Here is a 23,594-nt window from a genome sequence, read left to right on the forward strand (position 1 = left end):
TTCTACAGATGCTTCGAAGTAGCTTCCACATGTTCCGGGTTTTAAATAGTAAATGTACCCACCGGGTGGCAAAATTCTCTGTTTCACTGGTGTTCTAGCTTGCTTGACAATTTCTTTTAGGAGTTTCCTCTCTTGCTCACCAACCATGGAGACAGACCTGAAAACAGGAGACATCCCTTGGTGTTGCACCTGTATACTTCATGCAAAGTAACTTCTGGGCCTTGTTCTATTTTCAATAAGAAAGATGCTCCCAAGAATAGAACTTTTGCAATAAATGTCAGAGGTGGTATAGCTGCTCACAAATATGTAAAACTGATAGAAGATAAGATTACAGATTTGTTGGAATGCACGGCTAGACCAGGCTAAGGGAGTATAAGCAGCACACGTTCCAAACAATTGTACATTTATTCACTCCAAACTTCACAAATAAAGGTCACGTGCTTGCTCGTGCATGTGCTCTTGACATGCTGCATAAACGCACCATTTAATGGCACTACAGATTTGAGATCTGTAAAAAAGATTAAACTCTGCGGTGTACGGCAATGAAGATGACTGGCTACTAAGCGAAATTGCAGTTATCAATTTCAAGCACCCCAAATGCCTGGACCTGGTTATTGTACAAGCTCCAATAAGAGTGTGAACTAACTATGAAAACTACAAGATTAAGTTTTCCTTCACTTGTAAACTATGTTACAATGGAAGCACTAATGCCAGCAGAATAACACCCTCATCAAAATGAAGATAACTACAAGAAATTTACTTGGCTCCTCAACAGAGAAGAGACCACAAAAGAAGAGAGATTATTATTACAAGTGTGTAAATAGCCAAATGTTGGGTGCGAAGCAAATATGAATATTGAAGTGTGATTGTGAATTGAATCATTTCTCAGATATTTTTAGAACATTCTCCTAATAATTCGAAGCGAAATTACAGAAAAACTGAGTTGCAGTATATTCCTAGGCATATTCTTAAAAAATAGCAGTATGAAAGTTTTTTTTTTTTGCTAACTTTATGAAACACTGACAGGGTTATGTTTCATAGCTTTCTTTTCAAGAATGAGGCATTGTAGAGGTGGAATTGTATTTATGCACGTGACTTGGAGCAACCAAAGTTTTGCCGGCAACACTGTACATGTGAAAAGCAAAGATGGTATTTCCTGAGCCTCTCCTCTTTTTTCACCTTCTGTAGAAACTGAACTGATGTGGCGGACAATGGTGTGCTCCCTTGGAGCCGAAAATTCCAGGCCTGCCTCTTAGACGTCAATATATAAAAACATCTGAAATTTTGGATGCTAAACACTACTTGAAAAATATTCAGTTTCAAATATTTGCACACCCCTAATAAAATCCTTTTCTACTAACGGTAAGAGTGATTGATCATTACTTAAGACCAATTTGAAAATATTCGATGTTTGAGTTAGTTTGCTTCACTTCAATTCCATCTAAATATCTCTTTTCACACATTGCTACAAGTTATGACACCTAATTAAAAAAGTAATAAATAAATGAGACAGGGCACAGACTACTCAGACAAGCTTCGTAAGGTGAACCCTTTTGCCTTCCATATTAAGGAAACTCTGCTAAAATATAAAAGACAAGTTCAATCTAGTAATCAACCCAGCCAGCTCTAATGTGCTGATGAAACACTGATTGAACATTTCTCCCACTGTCTATCAAGCCACGAGCTCAGTTTCCTTACATGGCAGTTACGAAGCACTTTTCCCAAGCAACTTCATCACTAAGGTCTACAGAGTGTTCAAAGAAAACATTCTTCGCTTTCCTTCCTGCTATTTCATCGGCTATGTCAATTTACGACCTCTTCAAATGTGGTACAGTCAAACCACTTTATGACGAAGTAGCATCTTACATAAAAATCAGTCCTTTGTGTCTGAAAATTCGTTATGATAGTACATTCTCTTAACAGTATTGCAAGACTATTCTTCACTTACTCTGTCATAACCAATACTTCATTATATCTGGGTTTGTTATATAGAAGTTTGAGTGCACTGTCAAATCATCAACTACAACCTAGAATGGAACACATCACCACGTACCGTCCGCTCTTGCCGGCTCGAGCTGTTCGACCCACACGGTGAACGTAGTGCTGAACAGTGTGGGGTAGCGTGAAGTTGATTACCTGCGTTACATAAACATGTTGTGGTCAACAAGCATTCCGTCAACAAACAAACTGTCAATGTGATGTGCTTCAACCTTGCTGGCATACCAGCCTCTCAAGACCGAGTGCAATGAAGGAGAGCATACCCGTGAAAATATCGATCTGGAGTGCAGCAAGGCTCAGTTTGAACTGCTCGAGTATGGATAAGTTATTATAGTTAAACCTGCTTATAACGAACCTCTATATAACAAATTCCTTGATGTAATAAAGTTTTTTTTACTCCCAGCCATCTTTCATATAACGAATTTTTGCCACGAACAGCGTAAGAATTTTGCCCCAGATTTTGTTATTTTGGCATGAGCATGCATCTTCTGCGATTGCCCCACCGTTGATGAAGCTTGACGCAGTGGCGGCGTACTTGTGACCCGGCTACTCCCAGGCGAGAGCAAGCACTCGTTATTGCGCGAGCATGAGCACGAGGCGGGCAGGTAAGCCTGTGCCCCTCAAGCCAGGGTTTCTGCCGTTCTGGCCTCCGTGGGCGCATGCCCGGATGAGCCTTTTATTATTTTGGAGGGAGCTTCCCCCCCCTCCCTCCCTCCAAAAATAAAAAGCTCCCTTGGGTTGGCAGTGCCCCGCTTTTATTTAGCGTCACATACGTGGGGCTGGGCTGCATATGTCCATGTCGTTCGCTCCTCATTTTCGACAGCTTGGGCACATGCATGGTATTGCACGTGCATGGTGTGGCCCCCGACAACGTTCAGCCTTGTTATTATTTTTTTTTAAGGCAACTGTGTTGTCGCTACCGTGGGAATGTCAGATCAAGCGCTGATGGAAACTCTCCGAGACCACAATGAAAGAGATGGATCTTCGATGGTCGACTTGTCACGCACTTCCGTGCCGTGAGACCGTAGCCTTCGCAATTAGCTGATTAGCTCTGGCAACGAGACCCTGCATTGAATGCAATGCAGTGAATGTGAAAGCAACAAATCGTAATGTTATACAAAGTAAGGCTAGCAGCAAACTCCTTTGGATATGATATCACGGAACTCCTACAAAACGCTAAATACAGTGGAACCCTGATTATACAACATTTAGTGGACCACGCAAAACCGTCGTATAATCTGGCGCCTTATAATCGAAAAACTAAAATTATAGACCGCGACACTCTGCCTTTCTGGAAAAATGGGTACGGACTGCCTGAATAAGCCCACGGCACAACCTTTTACCTCTACAATGAGGGTAGATTAAATTATTGTTGGTAGAGGAAGCTAATGGCAGTAATAGTTAGTAGAAGGATGTCCGAGCTAATCTTTATTTCTAGCCTTAAAGACAATCAAATTCAACGCGCATCTTTTTACCGATAAATAGAGTCCGAAAATTGCCTGCAGGTGAAAACGAAACTGAAACCGCGTTGCCGTGAGCCTCCCAGCAGAAGAGTCAGACACAGTGCCATCGCTATCGCATAATGGCGACGGACAATGAGTCTATCTACAATGCATTCGTGCGCGACTGAGCAGTGCACGTTGTAATTTGTTGCCTCGTGAAGTGCAACTAGTGGCACTGTAGTTACGAACGTTGGTGTCAAGTGAAAGTAATTGTGCACGACGAAACAGCTGCGTCGTGCCCTTATGCGTGTGCAAACCAGTGACTGCGAGTGTGACAAAGGCAGGAAATCGGGCTTACGTTGACTAGGAAATGTTTCCACGGACCGAAAATGTGAAAATATCAGCTTTTTGGTCAGCTGAACCTACTCCAAGTGGATAAAGCTTGACTATGTAACGACCCCGGATACGTATGCACGCGATTGAGGTGTATGTAGAAGTGCATGAACTTCCAGGAGAATAAATTTTCCATTCGATGAAGATGAGTACTTTTCCTGTAGGCCTCTTTGGGGTACACAAGTTCGTATTTTGCACTGGGGAATATTTGGTTGACATGTGATTCGAGTAAAGATGGTTTTTCCTTTCCGACGGAATTTGAAAGTCGTCGTAAAACTGCGTCATATAACCAAGGTCTTCAATACATTGTTTCTATGGGGATTTCGCTGGGACCAAATCGATTCGTCGTAAAATGCAGGTCGTCGCAAAACCGGGGGACGTATATTCAAAGTTCCACTGTACGACCACTCCAGGGAGAAGTGCTCTGTTCACGAGTCTGTTCAGGCTGAAAGCAAGCTGATGCTTGTGGACGTAGCACGCACACCGATGATTGCGCCCATAAAATCAAAGTTCACCGTTGCTGATAAGCACTGATAAGCAGAACCTTCCTGCCGAGTCAACGCTGTGACAGTGGTTCAAGACGCACGTAGGCGATGTTCGCGAGAAGTGTGGCGCGTGATCATAATCTGATGAGTGAACTGCCGCTTACTGCTGCATCATCTAAGGCGTAATTGTATCCTGAATAGTTGTTGACTTATGAACACAGAAGGAGTGCGAAAACGTCACTAACTAGCATGATTGTAGACAGCGACGATTCCGTAACGCAGAACAAGCAGTAGACACTATCCCGGAAGCATATCCCTGAAGAAGCATCAAATCAGCGAGGTGTATTGAAGCAACACGGCAGAAGCAGCCAATCAGAGGCTTCGAAATGAATTTCAAACATCTGCTTTTTGACTATGGAATGCTCTTAAAGAAATACTTTTATGACAAGTCAAAAATGGTGGCTGGAAGTTGTGCCGTTGTGAGGATATACAAATTCTCGAGAAATGCTGTCTTTTCATTTTTATTTATTTATTTTTCGCGACTTTCACAAATGTTTTCACCATCTCGGCAGGGACAAAAAACCTTTTACAGCACTTCTATGTAGTTATCAGTGAAGATATTTTGAAATCAGATAGAAAAGTGCTACAGGAACCGAAGATGTTATTTTCAAAAATCAAATTTTTTTAATGCCCCATTGAGGAAAAAATTCGTATGACCCGTAGTTCTCTCCGGTTATAACAGACCCATTCAGTGTTTCGATAAAAGTCTGTTGTAACAGTACTTGGATTTTACCTACTCCTTTTGCAACAGACCAAGACCTTCTTCACTATGGAGGTCTGTTTTAATGAGGTTATACTGTAATACCATTTATTTAATTGAAACACAAAAGCTCTAATGACAACTCATCTTCCAGTGATATCCCAAACAAATGTCCACTTAGCATGCAGCGAGTACAAACATCTTCACTGAACAAAATACCCTGGCAAGCTGCCCCATTCCTTTAAGCAAATTCTTAATCGACCTTTCAGTCACTCATGATGCAGGCAGTACACTAAAAATTTTTAGTGGCCAAATCTGACGGCATTGAAAGTAAGGACTGATGCACGTACCGTCTTCACGTCCTTGATGTCAAGTCCACGAGCGACCAAGTCGGTGGTGACAAGCACATCCACTTCCATCTCCTTGAATCGGTGCAGAGCTTCGAGACGTTGGGCCTGGTTCAAGTTCCCATGCAGCTCGTCCACCCGTGCTCCCAGCAAACCCAGGAGGACACGCAGGCGGTGGGCAAGCTTTTTGGTCTGCACAAAAACGATGGTGTGGTCGTGGAACGTCCGGCACACCAGAGCTGTAAACAAACAAACGAGCATGCATGGCCAGTTAGCATTCCATTATAATCATCCCATTCATTTGATGAGAGATTACCGCCCGTTTAGGCCTTTAGACTAAAGCCTACTTCGAGGTCATGATACCTCGATACAACATGACCTCAGTATTAACACATGTATCAGGTTACTCTCTTAGCTTTAATTAACTGTTCCACACAAGCTAACAAATGCTATGAAGTTCCTGCTCACGTAAGAAATGCCACGAATTGAGAGGCTTTTTTAATGTAATCTCTGATTCTAATTAGACTGCACATGTTTCATGAATATTTATGTGCACTCTGTATAATACACGACCACTGGCAGCACAAAGATCAAAGAGCCAGTGCATCTCGCCAAGAGATTACATATCATCGACTAACAGTTGTGCTTGCCGCTACTTTGCATAACAAACACTGCTTGCTTTGCTTAACACGAGAATGCGTAATAACTAGTTAAATCTGTACTTTAAACCTTGGTTGCCCCACACTTCACCAGCCCAGCAATGCGACACTATGGCGTCTTCAACGAACTATGCAACACCTGCCATAAATGCAAAACGTCGGACATCACCACTCACCCGCAAGAATCGCTTCTCGATCTCCTTCCCTCTGTGGGCGGATACGAACAAATTCTTGCCGCAAGTTGAGCGCCACGTCCGTGTTGTTGTTAAGAAACAGTTTGACCGGCTTCTGGAGCGACACAGCTGCCAAGTCCTTGACCTGTGCTCAAGCAATGGAGATTGAAAGGAAACTTCAGCTGACTCGCATTGACTCACGTTACAGCACAGCCCAACAGGTATCGGAAAAACCACGTTTCAGGCTAATGAAACTGCGCTTGCAGTGCAACACACCAGCCAATCCACTATGGCTTTTAGCCTTTAGCCGCAGCTCATGAAAAGGGACACGGGCATCAAATTATAAAAACCAAGCAAAAACTCAATTTTCGGTAAACACTCACTTCCGTATCTACAACACCTAATCTGTGAATTATCGACACAATGTCACAAAAAAACACACCCTATGGGCCCCAGAACAATAAACTCTTGAAGTAGTTAGTGAAAACACACCACACAACATATTGAGAATAAGCAAAGCATCTATTCATTGGCCCTATGATGCAGTCACCATACCAGCCTACTTAAAAAAAAAATTATCATATTTGCGTGATTGTGGGTTGACCCATTTTGTACTAGTTTGAAATTCGAAGTTGACGGGGTCGACCTAGAATCGAAAACGAGTTTCATTTGTGAAACCTTTCTGAAAATGATCGCGTATTTTCGCAAAGCTAGCTTTGCTGCACAACTCTTAAGTAATGCTTTGAAGCCACATTCACACATCAATGGTTTTACGATGTATTAATTTTTTTTTTAATAAAATGCCCTCGTGCTCCTCTCTTTTTTTTTTTTATTCCGTGCCATTTTAGGGGTCGGCCTACATTCGAGTCGACTTACAATTGTGTAAATGCGGTAGTTGTCACAAGCATTAACAACATAAGGAAACAAAGAAAGCAATCAAAGAAATGACCCATCTAAGCGTAAAAGCATTTACAATGGTTAAGGGGGCAGACTGGTCTTAGACATTTTTTGTTTATTTCTTCAGTGATCTTGATAAAACTGCACACGGTTATGCAGTTTTTCCTGCTGATTTCAAATATTTAATTAGTTTTCCTGTAATTCACTTCGTTCCTGAGATAACTTAAGTTCGCCCCCTATTGTTTAAGGCCACCATAGAAGAAAAAGTGCCTAATTAAAAGTGATATTTAGGATATGCCAACATAGACTAATGACTATAGAGTGAAAGTATGTAAGAGGTTTTTGTTTTTAGGCCTTTATTAGTTATTTTGCAGCAAAATGAACTATACATCTTCAAAAGCAGTTGGAATTGTGTTACAATACTGATTAGTAATTAATTAAAAAGGCATGTGCTCTGAATTCTGCTCCCATACTTGCATTCTACACACATACAGCTTTCCACTGCAAAGAGAATTATTGTTGTACCTGCCCAAGCTGCAGAGATATTGAGGCCTCAAAATTGAATAGTCACAAATTTACTTTTTTGAGAAAAATGGAAAAAAACTGAAAACACACAGTTTCTTTAAAAAGCAACAATCATGGTGTGCATGTTTTGCAATCCTCATGAAAGCGCTCATAAATTTGTAGGAGAGCTCTAGACAAAGGTGCTGGCAAATTATAAAGAAGCCTCAAAGTCGGTTCCCTATTTTTTTGCAGGTTCTGCATGTTAACAGCACCAAGAATCTGGACAGTTAAAATCACATTACAAGAAAATTACTACTTCCTGGTGCGTGAAAATTTGCAGAGAGATAGAAAAATACTTGCAGAAACCAAATATGTCAATTTTAAAAAATGAATTTTTTGTCACTTTTTGGTCCCAAAGAGCAGTCTGCCCCCTTAAGTAATAATTTTGAGTTACACATCGTAACACAGTACTGACCTCTTCTGTCATGGTGGCTGAAAACAGCATAGTTTGCCTAGTTGGAGCACACTGCCGGATAATCTCCTTCATCTGGGATGCAAAGGTTTCATCAAGCATTCTGAAAAGAGGAAAAAATATAATCGAAGATCAATATATTTTATGATTACCACACATAGATAGTACTGCACAAAGAATCTCAAGTGTTCTGGCCTTGAAGAATTCTCTAGAGCTTTTTGTACCAGACTGCTGAGAAACCCTTCACCTGCTTCGACCAATGTTTTAGCATGGATAAATGAGAGCAGCAGAGAGGATGCTTTTAAGTTTGACGAAGCACAGCACTAACTGCTTATAAGTTGCTAGAATTGCAGATACAGTTAAACCCCTGTATAAGAGGCATGCTCCGAGCAGCAATTCTTGTCTTTTATATGACATGTTTCTTATAAGCAGGGTACCTCATATGCATTTTCTTATCAACCTGTACTTTACTATAAGCACGCTGGTGTCTGTTATAACCACTTCTCTAATATCAGTGCCCCTTAAAAAGAGGTTCGACTGTATCTGCACCAAGAGCAAAAACAATATATATTTCAAAAGTTGCCCATGCACAAAACATGCCAAACATTCAACGGCATTTATCCAAGAATTGAGGCATACAATCAAAATATGTGCGTCCGTTCAAATTTCTAAATGCCGGAACGTTAACATTTGAAGACTAGCATTGGCAACAAATAAATGTGGAAAAAAAGCGTTATAAAAAAAAGGTTGCCGATTAATTTCCGTACACATGTAAGTAAACATTTTCACACACATGGAAACCTATGGAAGGGTAAACAAGGATCACGAACAACCATTATAGCGTAGGGTACACTACAAGCATTAAGAAATATGGGTAGTCTGAGCTTTACGACCATCCTCTTGTGTTTTATATTTAACCTAAATTACCATCATTCATACAACAAATGATGGTTTTTCCCTGCCTCATCAAGCGCCATGATGTGAATGTCAAGTGCAGGGTTACTGCTCAGGCAATGTGCCAGAAACGTCTTTGTCAAACATCCACTCGACCCCTAGTACTGCACTACCAATAAACTAACCACCAAAGACTGGCATCCTGGGATGACCACGGAGTGACTGGAAAAACCCAATAACAACATCCCCCTTCCCCCCAACTAAGAAACGGAAAATAATCCAAGCCCCTCACTTGTCGGCCTCGTCAAGGATGAGCACTTCAATGTTTCGAAGGTCAAAGCCTGGCGTGTTTTCTAGATGGTCAATAAGACGACCTGGGGTGGCAATAATGATGTCTGGCAACTTGCGCAGCGCAGCTTCCTGGGCCTTCAAGTCCAGACCACCTGCATTATGACAAAGTGACATTTCCTTATTAGTAACTGGTCCCATTAGGATGACAGACAGATTTTAGCATAGCGAGTGCAAAATTTAAACATTCGCTCTCTCCCTGGTACATCTACACAAAGCGAAGTAAGGAGCTTTACTGACTGCATAAACATTCCAGCTTTCATGTTTAGCCCTGCAGTCCTAGTTAAACGTTACAAGAGACACCACCAGCAAAGTAAAAGTACGTACTTTCATTCCCAATTACTGGTGGAACCACAGTGATGGGGATGTGACATACATTGCTGAAAGATTCCTGATGAATCTGCGTAACGAGCTACAGCCATATTCAATGCAACTGCCCAAGTGACCACTGCTTTCGTCAAAACTGCCCGATACTGTCACGCTTAATGATGTTTGGCCAACTTAGCAAGCAAAATGCACTGTAGAAATGCAGCCATGCAGTGATCCCACTGGGGAATACCGATTTGGAGCAGTAAAATTTCAGTTTTGGAGCATTTTGTAGCAAGTAATTTTGCGATTAGGAGCATCTTGGAGCACTAAAATGTTGCTTTTGGAGTATTTTAGAGCAGGTGATCTTGCTATTAGAAGCATTTTACAGCAGTAAAAGTTTAGTTCTGGAGCAGGTAATCTTACTATTAAGAGCACTTCGGCATAGGTATACAGTCAAACCTCGTTATAACAAAGTTGAAGTGGAGTCGTAATTACTTTGTCATAACCATTAGTTTGTTATAGCCATTATACGTTTCTACCGACAATTAGCCAGCAAGAGAGAATGTTCTCACTACCGAATATCACAGCAGCACCCCGCGCAGAAAACAAAAGGCCATCGGAAGGCAAAAAACTAGCAAAGTAATAAAGAACAATGCACCTTTATTTTTACCAAATTTGGCACACCAACTGGAAAATAACTTCGAAGAAAATAGACTTTTACAGAGTGTTCTTCACGCGGTTCAATGAATTCTACAGGAGAGGGGAGGGCGGCTGACGCGCAAGCTCGCGCGAGTTGTTGCGCGGGCAAGTTAATTAGTTACTGAGGAAAGGGGAGGCAGGGAGGGAGACACACCCAAGAGCGTGTTGGCAGGTGGCTCCCAGCGAGCGCAAGGTGCGAGTTACCGTATTTACTCGATTCTACCGCGTCCTCGATTGTAACGCGTACCCGGTTTCCACGACGAAAAAAAAAAAAAAATAAGACATTGATTGCAACGCGCACCCATTTTTCTCGTTGGCCCTCCTTTCGGGACTCCTTTCGGGAGCGTCTTCCATTTAAATATGAGGTACGGCGGAAGCTTGTGCCCATCTGACGTGTAACAGAGCATTGCCGTCACTGTAGTTTTACCCTGGATCGATGTCAGCACGCGAACTTGCTTCGCCCGCTTCTTCTCGACGGTTGTGGTGCCAGGCATGTCAAAGTAAAGAGGCATCTGATCGGCATTCCCGATTTGCCCAAGCAGGTAGCCGTTGTTGTACCGCAAATTCAGAACGAACCTCTGAAAACTGTGAAGCTTTTCATCGTACTCCTCCAGAAACTTTTCGCATATGTCCGTTCGCTTTCGGAGGGAAAAGCCTTTCCTCTTCATGAAGTTAGTTAGCCAGCATCTGCTCCCTTTCAACTGACTCCGCATTAGCCCTTTTTCTAAGGCTAACTGCATAGTCCGTACTTGGAGCAGTTCTGTCGTCACGGGCCGCTCGCTGCTCAAGCACATACTCACTGAGCAGCTCTTCAATTTGCGGAAACCGACCCTGCTGTTGTCCACTGAAGCCTTTGCGTGAAGCTTTGCTGTCGACAATCTCACAGAACACCTACACAATCTTCTGCTTTTGTTTCCGCCAGTCCCGCACGCACGTTGCCAGAACTCCGAACGACCGCCCGATTTCCGTACGTTTCTGCACACGCGATGACTTTTTTTTTAAAAGCGGCATCGTGGTGCACTCGAGTTTTTGGAGTCGGCCCTTCCATGCCGTGGATGCTAATGCACTACAAGGTGACAAACTCTTCAGTACACGTACGAAGTGCCGCACATGGGAAACACATAGGCAGAAATGGCCGCCGCGCCATTGCCGACGCACGTAGGGGGCGGCCATTTTGAAAATGCCGATGGCAATGGAATGACCGAATTCATTTTTTTTTCGTACTCGATTCTAACGCACATGCGATTTATGAACTCACTTAACCGGAAAAAAGGTGCGCGTTAGATTCGAGTAATTACGGTACGAATAACCGCACCCATGATGAATAACCGCACCATTTATGAACTCGCTTAACCGGAAAAAAGGTGCGCATTAGATTCGAGTAATTACGGTACGAATAACCGCACCCATGATGACACGTAAACCGTCGCGCGTTACAAGATAATGAACTGATGTATACCAAAACGATCAGTAGATGCTCGTTGTGTGGGCGAAGGATGGTTTGTTATGTCCATTGTGAGGAAATTTTCACTTTGTTAAAACGAGGTTTTAAATACAAGGGCATCAATGAGAATTTCAAGGGGAATTACAATTGCTTCTTTATATCTATTAGTTCACCATATTGTGCTTCGTTGTAATGAGGTTCTACTAAACACGAAGCAACGCGAGAAATGAACAAGGGCTCTATCGCTGCTAGACAGTAGTGCTCCTAACATAACATCAGGTCCACATGCGTGTGCACTTGATTGGATGTCCGGATATCGTCGTTGTATGAAATTCTAACTTCAACGGTAGCGTAATGTCCTTGGAACGCAAAAATCTGGTTATCAAAATAGTACTTGAGGCCTTTTGTGGTCTCTCATCCTTTTATTTTACAAAATAAGCAATAAGTCGTGCTGGTTCCATGTTAATTTTGTTCGTACGTGTAATACCATATTTCCTCGTGTAATGGACGCATTCGGATAATAGGCGCACCCCTAACTTCAGTGGTCAAAATTTAGATTTTTTTCCCCCGCATAATAAACGCACCCCCTACATTCATCCCCTGCAGTCCCGCTGCAGGGGATGAACATGGCGGCTACTTACCCTTTGGATCTTTCCATTTTTTAATTATTATGCCGACCCCCTTCGTCTACATCGGCTCGCTCCCTCCCTCCCTTCACCCATTGCTGCGTGCCGTATTGTTTTTCTTTCTATCTGTGAGTGGCACATTCCCAGTCTTCTTTACCTGTGTGCCACAGCGGGGTTCACGAATGTGACTGTAGAGACATCGCAGCTGATAAGCACACAGCGAGCGGGAGCGAGCGATCGTCATGAATCTGCCCGCGCAGACCAACGATCGCTTCTTGGAAATACAAAACTTCAAGACCCAATGAATTGTATGCTATTTTCGAGCAATGATGACAGGTTTTGCTGTTGCGAAGGGTCATTCATCGCTATCGCCTCTCAGATTTTTGGCAAACGAGAAAAAATAACTAGTCAGCCAGAAAAAAACGTGACGATTTCTACAACAAGGTAGCATCCCCGGTATTCGCCTCGCTTGTTCACCGCACGTACAAAAACTTCTCATGTGGAAGTAAGGCGGCGGCAGTATTTTGTCGTTAATCTTGTTATCGACGGTTTCTTTTATTGTTTGGGGGGTAGCTTGCTGCAATGTTCATTACTTGCTACAATGACAACGGCGTTGTTGTGCGAGGTTGCCGCGAAGTTGGCAAAGTGCGTCGTAGCGCACGCTTCTGGGCGCCCCTCGAGATCACAGCTAACGGTTCTACCGTCAGCTGTGATCTCGAGGGGCGCCCAGAAAAAAAGGTAGCTGTCGTGATCAACTGATATGTGCGCCTGCAGAAAACAAGACATCATTGCAATACAATGGTGTCACGCAGGCAGCATATCGCTTGCTCTTTGCTGCGTCAGCACGTCATGATGAGACCATTAGCCCATTTTTGCTGGGACAATATAGAATTTAATAATAACCAGTGTGACAAAAGCCGCGATGTGTTATGACTCGAAAGCATGATGATAGCAGCTTCAGAACTTCGTTTTCAAAGTAGGCGTTGCAGGCAAGAACTCTACCACCGCTGCAAGTGCACAAATTGCTGGAGCGACCAGCAATCGGAGGTTTACAAACATAGTAAATTCCACTAAATCGTCCTTTATAAATTTCTTTATATATTTGATATTCTCAGAAAGAATAATCAAATCATGACGTGCCAATGTTGTGAAAAGCATGCAATATGCTGCCCACACGTCACCTCTGTGTTGCAGTGGAGCTTATCTTGTTTTCCACAGGTACGCATTTAGGTTGACCACGACATTTCTTTTTGTGTTTGTTTTTTTGTTTTTTTTTGCATTAGAATTAGTGAGGCTGGGGTGCTTCATCTGCTACCCCTTATTATTGCTACCTTTCATTGCCTTGTGGCTCTTAAGGGTCGTCGTTTTTGCAGTTTCGTGGTAAAATCAGGATCGCGGATTGGCACATGACACCCAAAGTTTTCTAATGAACTGGATTGATGCTGACCACCACTTGAAATTATGTGCTCAGACTTACATTGAAAATACAGGACCATGAACATATTTCAAATAATTAGGATTTCAAAATATCCAAGTTCAAATTAATGAGAACTTACTGTACTACACCACGACTCCCAGGAATTGACTGCAGTAAGATTAAGTATACAAGACGGACAAAAAAAAAAGAAACAGTAAACAGTAGCCAAGACTCACCGGCTGACAGAGTGATCATGATGTTGGTGAACTGGGCCAGCTGGAGGCTGACCTGGTAGACCTGTACGGCCAGCTCACGAGTGGGCACGATGACCAACACACGGGTGACCACGTCCTGCTTGGGACGGAACAGCAGCCGCTCCAGCACCGGCAGCATGAAGGCAGCCGTCTTTCCTGCGTTGGCCCATTACACGTTACATATTTTATCTCGAGTGACCTCCAATGTTATGCACTATGAATGTCCATGAATTGGATAAAATACTACCATCTGGGGTTTAACGTTCCAAAATCATGACATTGTTACAAGCTGTTACAAGCAATGAGAAATGCTCCATCAAGGCGATCAAGATTACGACTGAATATAGCGCACGCATTGTTGCTGCTCTGCCATCTTGGCTGAAGGACTCTGTGTACTCCGTTTACATTTTGCAAATATATTATTTTTTTTCTTCCTTTTGGTTAATCTCACCCCGTGACATTTTGGTGGAGGTGCTGTAGCGGAGAGACAATCTAGCGGAGAGGTCTGGAAATTTTGACCACCTGATGCTCTTTAATGTGCACTGATATCGCACAGTATATGGGCCTCTACCTTTTCACCTCAATCGAAATGGCAACCCCCACAGCCGAGATTGAACTCGCTAAACCACTGTGGCAGACGAATCGGATGAAATATGAGTACACTAAAGCAACGAAGGGCAGTTTGGCACACCGTACGAAAAATGCAGGAATCAAGATGCAAGCATCGCCACTAAAGCTACATTTACAGCTCCAACTGGTTCAGAATAAGATGATAACCACAAAGATTTCTGTCATATTTTAATCAATAATTTCTTTGTACAAAACATTTTTGAAATGATTATCTTACATGCCCCATTTATTTTTTTGTATTCGCCAGACATGTATGAAACTTCAGTGTGTGTTGCAAAAGTTATGCCTACTGTAGCGATCGGGCTATGCCTTGACCCAGCGAGTCATTTGCCACGCCGGATTAGTGCAAAAAGGACAGTCTCGCCACGTCTGGACGGAGGAAGCAACAGAGGCCGGCTTCACGAGACGGTGCCTACTGATTGACAGCGACGCCAACGGGATGGAATGTCGCCAAAGAGGGTTTTGGAGCCGCCGCTCTATCTCCCGCCTGGGCCAGCCACGCATCGTTAGCGCGTTAACCGGCAGACGACGACGGCGCTGGTCAAAGGGCTCTCCCCAGAGGATTCCACGAACCGGGCACCTCTCAAAAGATCGGCGCTTGTTTAATCCATTGTCAAGTAGCCGACCGGCTGACTGCCCATGCCCGCCAGGCATTGTCCCGGAGTACGAGACGTAGTGTCGCCAAGACGCCGCGACGCCACAAAGAGGACAACAGGGACGGCGTCTTCCTGGGGGAGACCGCGGCGGCTGCCGCGGATCGCCCCGCTAATTGAGCGAACAAAATCGGCGGACCCTCTGAAGTATGCGACCAGGATCGTGGGCACTCTCGACTAAAGGCTCACACACGACGAGGAAGAGCCTTGCTGGCGCCACCAAAGTGCAGTGTTCACGTGGACCTTGCATGCTCGCCCCCCCTCATCTGTGTGTGCGTGATTGGTGGTCGACTCGTAGAGGAGGAGCCCGGCAGAGCATAAAACGACGCGGCAGAGTGCTGGACGTCGCTCTGAACGATGTAAAGTTCAACCACTACGCTCGTGGTTTGTGAAACCACTAGTTCTTCTCTTCTCTTCTGTCATCTCAACAACTCCCTTTAAAGATGTAAATAAATCCGTTAAGTTTGCTCAAAGCTCTCCCCTGGTCCTTGGCTCGACGGAGCGACGGCGATCGGCCCCGCTACCCGCAGACTGCGGTCGCCGCGACGCGCAACAACTGGTGGCAGCGGTGGGATGCCATCAGCAGCGACCTTCCTTCCCATCCGTAACACTACTCAGACATATATGTTGAAGCATAGTAGTCCCAACAGATATTAGCAGCAGCAATGTACATGCTTTGTTAGCTTACATCTGGTATAGCAATAAGTTTGCACAAAAATGAAGATTTTTTTTTTTAGGCGAAAGGGGGCAATGGTAGAGTGCTTGCCATGTGACGAGTTACCAGATCAGTACATGAAAGGCATTTAATCATAGCAACGCTGCAAAAAAAAAGAGAAGCACACAATAAAAATACATAGGCTCAACCAACCTACCGTTGTACAGTAAAATCCTGAGCAATCCCTCCCCCCCCCCCCCCCCTTCTCCCCAATGAAAGAAAATGCGGCAAGATTCAGAAGGGAAGCCCTAGCACAGTCACAGATCAAAATTTAATGTGGCAATGGCAGAAGAGCTGCTAAGAACAAGCAATGCAAACCCACGCTTCTACTGAAATGATTCAATGAATACTACACACTCAATAAAAGTTCTTATTCACCGTTGATGGGTGAATCAAAGTAAAACTGGCAGAAGAAAAAAGGCGGGAAAACTCGTTTGGGTAGGTGCGCTTGCTCGGGATATTACGGCAAATATACTGGTACAAACTGCAAGGCATTCTAAGGCCTGGCAGTTTTGAGCTAACTGGCCACACTGCACAAGCCTTCTCACCTGTTCCTGTTGCAGCACATGCATAGATATCCCTGCCTAAGAGTGCCATCGGTATGGTTGATGACTGTATTGGTGTCGGGTAGACAAAGTTCATGGCAGTCAGTGCCTGGAATGATTGACAAGGAAGATGCAGTCATTGGACCAAAGGAGTATAATTTCCACATAAAGGTTCTGTATCTTGAGTACAAAAAGAAAACACTTGAACACCTCAAAAGACACCTTAGCATGACCAAAATATTTGTCCTTGTCCTTTTCATAAGCATTTTTGTTCTGGTTCAAGCTTTTGAAGATGCTCAAACTAAGCCCATCTTCTGGTGTCATTATGGATGACCAGCCACTTTCTGACTTGCTATCTTCAAGTCTGAATTAAAGTTGCACTTAAATTCTACAAGGCCATACCTTAAATTAAACTCTGTCCAGCTTCAGCTTTAAGACTTTCAATTTATGCACCTTAAAAAAAAGCTGCTTCATAAGTGAATTATGATTACTGATAAGACAGCGAGATATTCTAAAGATTCCCTTATTACACAAAGTTCCCTTATTATAACAAGGTGCTAATGTTCATTACAAATATGATACATTGCTGTCCAAAGCACTGCTATTGCAGTACCTAAAAAAATACTCTTTCAATCTATTCAATGATCAGTAAATGATATACCTTCAGTAATGGTCTGGACAAATTCATCTGCTGAAACGAGGTGTCCTCGTCACCAAAAAATGCCTGCGTCACATCTTCCGGTTCATCTTCCTCATTCTGAAAAAGCAGTAACGACCCACCCCAAACAAGAACATCAAAAGTTCGTAACTATGACTGCATCGCAATTCAGTTTCCGAGCATGGCCTGCAGTTCACACGCAGAGAAGCTTGAATGCACCAAAAGCTTGATTTACGCATCTCGCGAGGGTTGAAGAATTATAACAAAATCATGATAGCAAGTCATGGTACTCGCATAAATGATTTTAGTAAAGAAAACACTAGAAAGACATTGGCATGCAATCCATATGTCCACCCAGTCTCACACACATGCTTCCTTCTTCCGAACTTAAGTTAGATGCCACAGGACTCTGTGCTACAATCCACATTATTGCATAGCAATCTATGTCACCACTGTAATTTTGCGAACTGTATTGCATGTATAACTCTTAAACTGACACTTCTACTCATTCCTTACAATATATTAAAAAGGTGATCTACTTACTTCTGACTGGAGTTCTAACAAACATTTACAAAACCTGCCTACTGATCAAATGGCTTTTCTTAAGATACATCCCAGATTAAGAAGCACACCAATCTGAGTACATACCTCAACCCTTTCTACAATGATAGCTTTCTGCTTTGCTCGGGGATCTTTTCCTTTCTTCTTTTTGGTCCTCAAGGTGTCTGGTGGCAAATTAAAAATACATTTTAAAAATGCTCACTTCAATCAGCATTACCAGTACAGCTCTCCAGTGAGCCGGAAAAACATTCAGCTTTGCAGGTGTGTTTATGAGTCATCATTGTTAGTGCCATACAGCAGCAATTTAGTGCACAAGCACAGAGTCTGCCATCTAACAGTCTTGGAAACCATGGCAGAAAAGCATAACAAAAATGGAATGTTGATCAAAATATCAGGTCCACAGACGGTGAGCCTGAGAAATGCACCCCGGAAATGAAATGCAGGTTTTATCGAACCATGGATAAAATACCATGGAACCATGGATAAAATTGTTAATTTTCCAAGAACAAGAGCTGAATCCACATCTCTGCATTACGAGTGCTACGGTATCGACTCAGCAGCATCGGCGCCTTAGGGCAACATTTCAAGGTTTATAGTAGGCAATTGCCTGCACGTAAGTTTAACTGTGGTCAGAACGTTAGATCCCCCCACCACGGCCCCGTTTGTTCGAAATATATAAATACCCCAGAGAACACGTGGGAGAAGAGCCACCATTGTAGCCCAATCAGTGAGGAAATCAACAGGATGCACAAAATATAGGTTTATATATATATATAAAAAATATAGGTATATATATATGAGTTTGTCTTTATACATCCTGCCATTTTCCTTTTCCATGCGAGTATGTTTACAAATAAAAGCAAAGATTTGCCCTTATGATTTCCCTGAACTTTTGATTTTGATCTAGTTGTGACCTCAGAAAAGAGATTGAAAAGCTCAGTTTCTCTTCTACTCATACAGAAGTGGAAAGCGTCTTTCCGATTCGCCTATGGGACACGGATGTTTGAGGCTTGTAACCTCTGACAGCTATGAATAATCTCACCGTCGCTTTGGCAGGCTTATGAAGTAAACAGGTAAGAGTTGTGGGGGAGCACATGTTCCCAGCCACCCTTTCCCTTTTACGGCAGCGTAACAGCCTAGTCACGAGGATATGTCTGTCCCTTTAGGTACAAATCAATAAAACCTCTTGCGAAGGGATGGAACAGTCCCGCGGCCAGCGCTCGTGATTCCCTCTTTCCCGGCGCACAGAACGGGTTTTACTCCCTCAGCGAAGGAACAAACCTTCGTCAGAGAGAGGGAAACCGGGTCAGTGAACAAAACTAGCGTGCGGACAGTTGCACACTCTCTCTGACACCGGCCTAGGAAGGAGGAGGTCTAACCCGCAACCCCCTGCGAGCCGAGGACGACAACAACAGAGGAGTAAGCGTCAACACCTTTGTTATCTGTCTCTCTATGCGCCATTTATGCGCTATTGCTAACATATAGCAATATAGTGTCGTTTTGTTGACCTAGCCTGTTGCCTTATTCACCCGAACCCGTGTAGCTGCAATGAAACGTTAATTGTGCACGGTAAGACTGTGTGCGGCTGGAACATTAGCAATAGGCTTCTGCGTCAGCTGTACATAGGACGGACCCCCTACAGAGGAACAGTACAGGTAGCGATTGTATTAGTGGCCACTGTAGCTTGTCGATTTGTCAAAAGAAAGCAAAGCTGATGTGCAAGTTGAAAGCACAGGCTCAATACGCAAGGTAAGGGATGGGCCTTGAAGATTATGTTCACTAAAATTAAGTGCACCATCTAGCTTGTGAAGAGGGGAGCACACTAACCACCAGGCAAACTGGAAGTGAAGGTTGAGTGCATAAATGAAGAGAGAAAAATTTAAGTGCTACTGATGACACGGACACTTCGTAGTGCCTTTTTCTGCATTTCATTCAGAAGTGCTTCGAAGAACTCCTAATTTCTACTCAGCTATGTTTTCAGGATTGTAATAGGGAAGCTGTACAACATGCTACACAAACAGTTAGGATGGCTCGTGTGGTGATGTGATCTTGAAGGATTCGTCGTTTGTGCATGAACAAAATAAGTAGTCGACTCATCTGTGTGTGCGGGAAATTAATTATAAAGTGCACCCTAGCAGTCATACTAAACACAGCTGTTAAGATGGAAGCCGATCAGTCGTAATCAAGAGCAGTCAGTAATACGGGCACTAAAAGAATCCCGGTTATGACATGAAAAGTGGCCAGAATATACATAGGTAATCACTATAATATTAACATATTGAAACTAACCTTTCACAAGTTTTTCCTCTTCCTCCTCTTCTCCATTAATTTGTGAGGCCATATTATCTTCTACATTCTTTGACTGGAAATGCAAACATTGCAAACAATTGAGGGCATGAAACAGGACACTACCTAAACGGACACATCTCCAACGTAAAGAGGAAGAAAGGGGGCTTCACTTTATAGCGCACAAAAAAACAAGGATGACAAGCAACACGTACATGAGTTATATGAATTACCGACATGCTTAAGCAGATGCTTTTTCAAGGAAAGGGCATGCCATGACACATTTTCCCCCAAAAAAAGTTTATAATCAGTGGGACAACCATCTTTACTACAAACCATAGGTCGGCACACTCCCTCATGAGTCGACTCAGACCAAGCCTTGAGTCTGCGTGAGTCGGGGTAAGTAATATTTTGGTGAGTTTGAGTCCGAGTTAGTCCGGCTGAAGAGAATTTTCGTGAGTGTGATTCCGAGTGAGTCCAGCTCAGAAATATTTTGCCGAGTCTGAGTCCAAGTGAGTACTGAGCCTCCTATACCTCTCTGACTATGGACATTTCACACCTGACCTTCCATAAACCTCCTTAAGCCTCCTACCTCTTCGACCGTGGTCCTTCCACCCTTTACCCTACCTACTAGACCTCTTAAACCTCCTACTCTCGAACCATCTACCTTTCACACTTGGTCCCGACCTCTGACTACTGACCTTCGCAGACTAGACCTAGACTCCAGGTGGCAGGCACAATATTAGTTACACCGAGCAACGCCAGGTCAGGGACGCTGAAGAACCTTCTCCCTCACACTTAGGTCAAATCACTGGCTCCTAATTAGCTACTGTGTCGCGACAGCAGTGCCATTGGGGCCGCCCACAGGCAGCGACAAACACGTATAATCACCACGTCCCGCAATGAATATTCAGCGCGAAATATATTTCATGAGTAAGTCTAAAGAAGCTCCACAAGTTTTGCCTCCATATGTTTTGAACTATACTTTAATGCAATATATGAATTGATATTATTCCTCCACAGTCTCACATCTTTTATTTTTGCCACATGATGCAACTTTACCGTGACGAAGATTACCTAGATCAAGAAAAAGCCGCAGCCCATGAGAAAGACACAGATAACACTTGTCCCTTGTGTGTCTTTCTCGTGTGCTGTGTCTTTTTCTTGCGCTAAACGATTCTTGTCAATTTGCATCAACTAAGCCTTCAAAAGGTCTCTTTAAGACAAATTGACACAACTTAGCGAAAACACCACTGAAAGAAATTACACATCCACAGCCCCAACATGTAGGCCAAGTCACCGTATTCATAATTGCAAAAATAATAAATTACAGATACTGACATGTTACAGACAATATGCTGTAATATAAAATGAACCATTATATTTGTTACAAATTTATACACTGATTATTATTATGCCGTGGGGCTTTCTAGTGAAAGACAACGACACTTTAACGCTGCCATATAGAGGAAGACACTGATGTTATCATCTAACATGATGACGGACACCTCGTTAGAAATATTTTGTATTATGCTAGTCATACTTTTTATTTTAATGTTTTTTTTATGGGGCTGTCAAACAGAAATGCTGTTTCACATACAGCTTTGTTTTTTAAGGTCTTTTCTTTCTGCATGACATAAAAAGATAAACTTGATTTGATACTACAATGTTATGTGTGCTATTGAGGCACACACACAAAAGTTATGCAGATGTGAAACATAGATGCCAGCCTATTTTTAAAAATTCCACACCTTCAAGGCCCTATAAATGACAATGTGCATGTAAGGCATTTCATACTCAGCCATAAGGCGATTCTTGTGTAAACGTGTCTTCTACATCCCTTCATAGGTTTTAAAATATCTATACTAAGTGTGTGATGGCTTGGCGAGATGTTCTAGTTTTCTTTGTATCTGCCTTGTTTATTTGTCATCTGAACAGATCCTACTCGCTGTATATTAATGTACATCAGTGCTTCACACACCAGAACCACAATATGCATGACTGCACTCGACATAAAATTTTACTAACTGTGGTTTCTTGAGATGCACCAGTACCTGTGTTACATGGGCCCTTTTGATCGCTATTAGGACTGATCAGGATCAGAGTTCTCTATCACAATCAACAATCATTGCTGCTACACGGTACCAATTTGGATCAAGTTCGGCACAGACGTCCATCAGGTTGTGATCTGGATCATCTTGATCGGGCATGATTACGACTAAACGTTACCGTGCAGTAACATCTGATCCGGATCAAGCCCGATTGGTGTCATCTCTTATCCCAATAGACAGTGCCTGTGTGACACAGGTATAAATCTATAAGTACATAGATGCCATGGCCTGGAGTGAATCTAGCATCCTCAAGCTTAGCAGTGAAACATCTTAGCTGCACAGCTACAATGATGGGTATCGAATTGAATAGAAATATATTTCCAAATTCTAAAACAGATCTACAAAAACAGAATAATTTTGTACGGCCACCATGCAGCATTACATTCGAAGCCTCACAGAGTGTGTACTTTATGCCACAGCTACATAGATATGCCGAAAATTCTTGTTTACTTACATTATTTATAAAACACAGTTATAGCTATTATTTTATCAAGCTACCTACTTAATCGCTGTATGCACTACACCAAAATTTACGTAAAGAAAGTGATTTGTTAAGCTTAATTTGTCGGGAATCGTGTACACAATTCTCTACAAATGAAGTCAAGGCTTTCCTGCTTGCTTTTTTAAAACAAAAATATTACTTCCTACAGCGACTGCCATCAAATAGGCTACACCACCAGTACTATCTAAAGGCATTATTTCTCCAAGTTTACCTTTTTTTTTTTTTAACCGAAAGTCATTGCACCAGCAACGGGTTATGAACGAGCAAGAAATAACACTGACCCGCTGGGCCGCATTGGCGCCTTCTTTCGGCAGGAGTCGCTTTCCTGCATGATGGGGTGCCTCAGCCGGCAAGATGATGAACCTATGCACAACTATGCTACCTAAAGGTAGCATATACAGTAACTCTAGATGAAGGCTCTTACTGGCGCCCTCTGGTGAACCGAGCTCACTGTTACGAATACATTGGCAGTAACGCGCAGAACGCGCTAGCACTTTGACAGTGCTCTCTCTTTTTGGCTGGCATCTTTCAAAGGGACACTTGACACGTTCTTCACGGCCACCGGAGGCGTCCGTCAGAGACGCTGCGTGCATCTAAACAGCAAGGCTGCACCTTCATCCTTGAGCACCTTGGCGCTTATAAAAGGCCGGTGCATGTGGCATCGGCTGCTTTCTCATACACATTTTGTACATACATTGTAAATTAACTGTTTTTTCCCTCTGCCGATCGGCAACATCAGCTGCGCTGCCACTGGGAGGCAGCACTCACAAGCAACGAGCTGGCCGACCAGCTTTGGGCCGTCCGGCAAGCTG

The 23,594-nt window shown here is 43.1% G+C and overlaps 1 protein-coding gene across 1 annotated transcript in view; it reads right to left on the reverse strand.

Annotated features, from left to right (window-relative positions):
• The window catches only part of LOC119187335 (putative ATP-dependent RNA helicase DDX27), a 34,927-nt gene that overhangs the window by 9,709 nt on the left and 1,624 nt on the right, over positions 1-23,594 (reverse strand). Inside the window, exons 3-13 of the mRNA XM_075887563.1 lie at positions 20,173-20,245; positions 17,971-18,047; positions 17,326-17,421; positions 16,668-16,773; positions 14,104-14,277; positions 9,317-9,467; positions 8,134-8,233; positions 6,261-6,402; positions 5,429-5,664; positions 2,054-2,136; positions 63-157 (exon numbers count right to left, since the gene is read on the reverse strand). Coding sequence (XP_075743678.1) covers positions 63-157; positions 2,054-2,136; positions 5,429-5,664; positions 6,261-6,402; positions 8,134-8,233; positions 9,317-9,467; positions 14,104-14,277; positions 16,668-16,773; positions 17,326-17,421; positions 17,971-18,047; positions 20,173-20,245 — 1,333 coding nt within the window. The remainder of the gene's footprint in view (positions 1-62; positions 158-2,053; positions 2,137-5,428; positions 5,665-6,260; positions 6,403-8,133; positions 8,234-9,316; positions 9,468-14,103; positions 14,278-16,667; positions 16,774-17,325; positions 17,422-17,970; positions 18,048-20,172; positions 20,246-23,594) is intronic.

Source organism: Rhipicephalus microplus, chromosome 1 (assembly GCF_043290135.1).
Source record: "Rhipicephalus microplus isolate Deutch F79 chromosome 1, USDA_Rmic, whole genome shotgun sequence".
In the NCBI taxonomy this organism is placed as follows: Eukaryota; Metazoa; Arthropoda; class Arachnida; order Ixodida; family Ixodidae; genus Rhipicephalus; species Rhipicephalus microplus.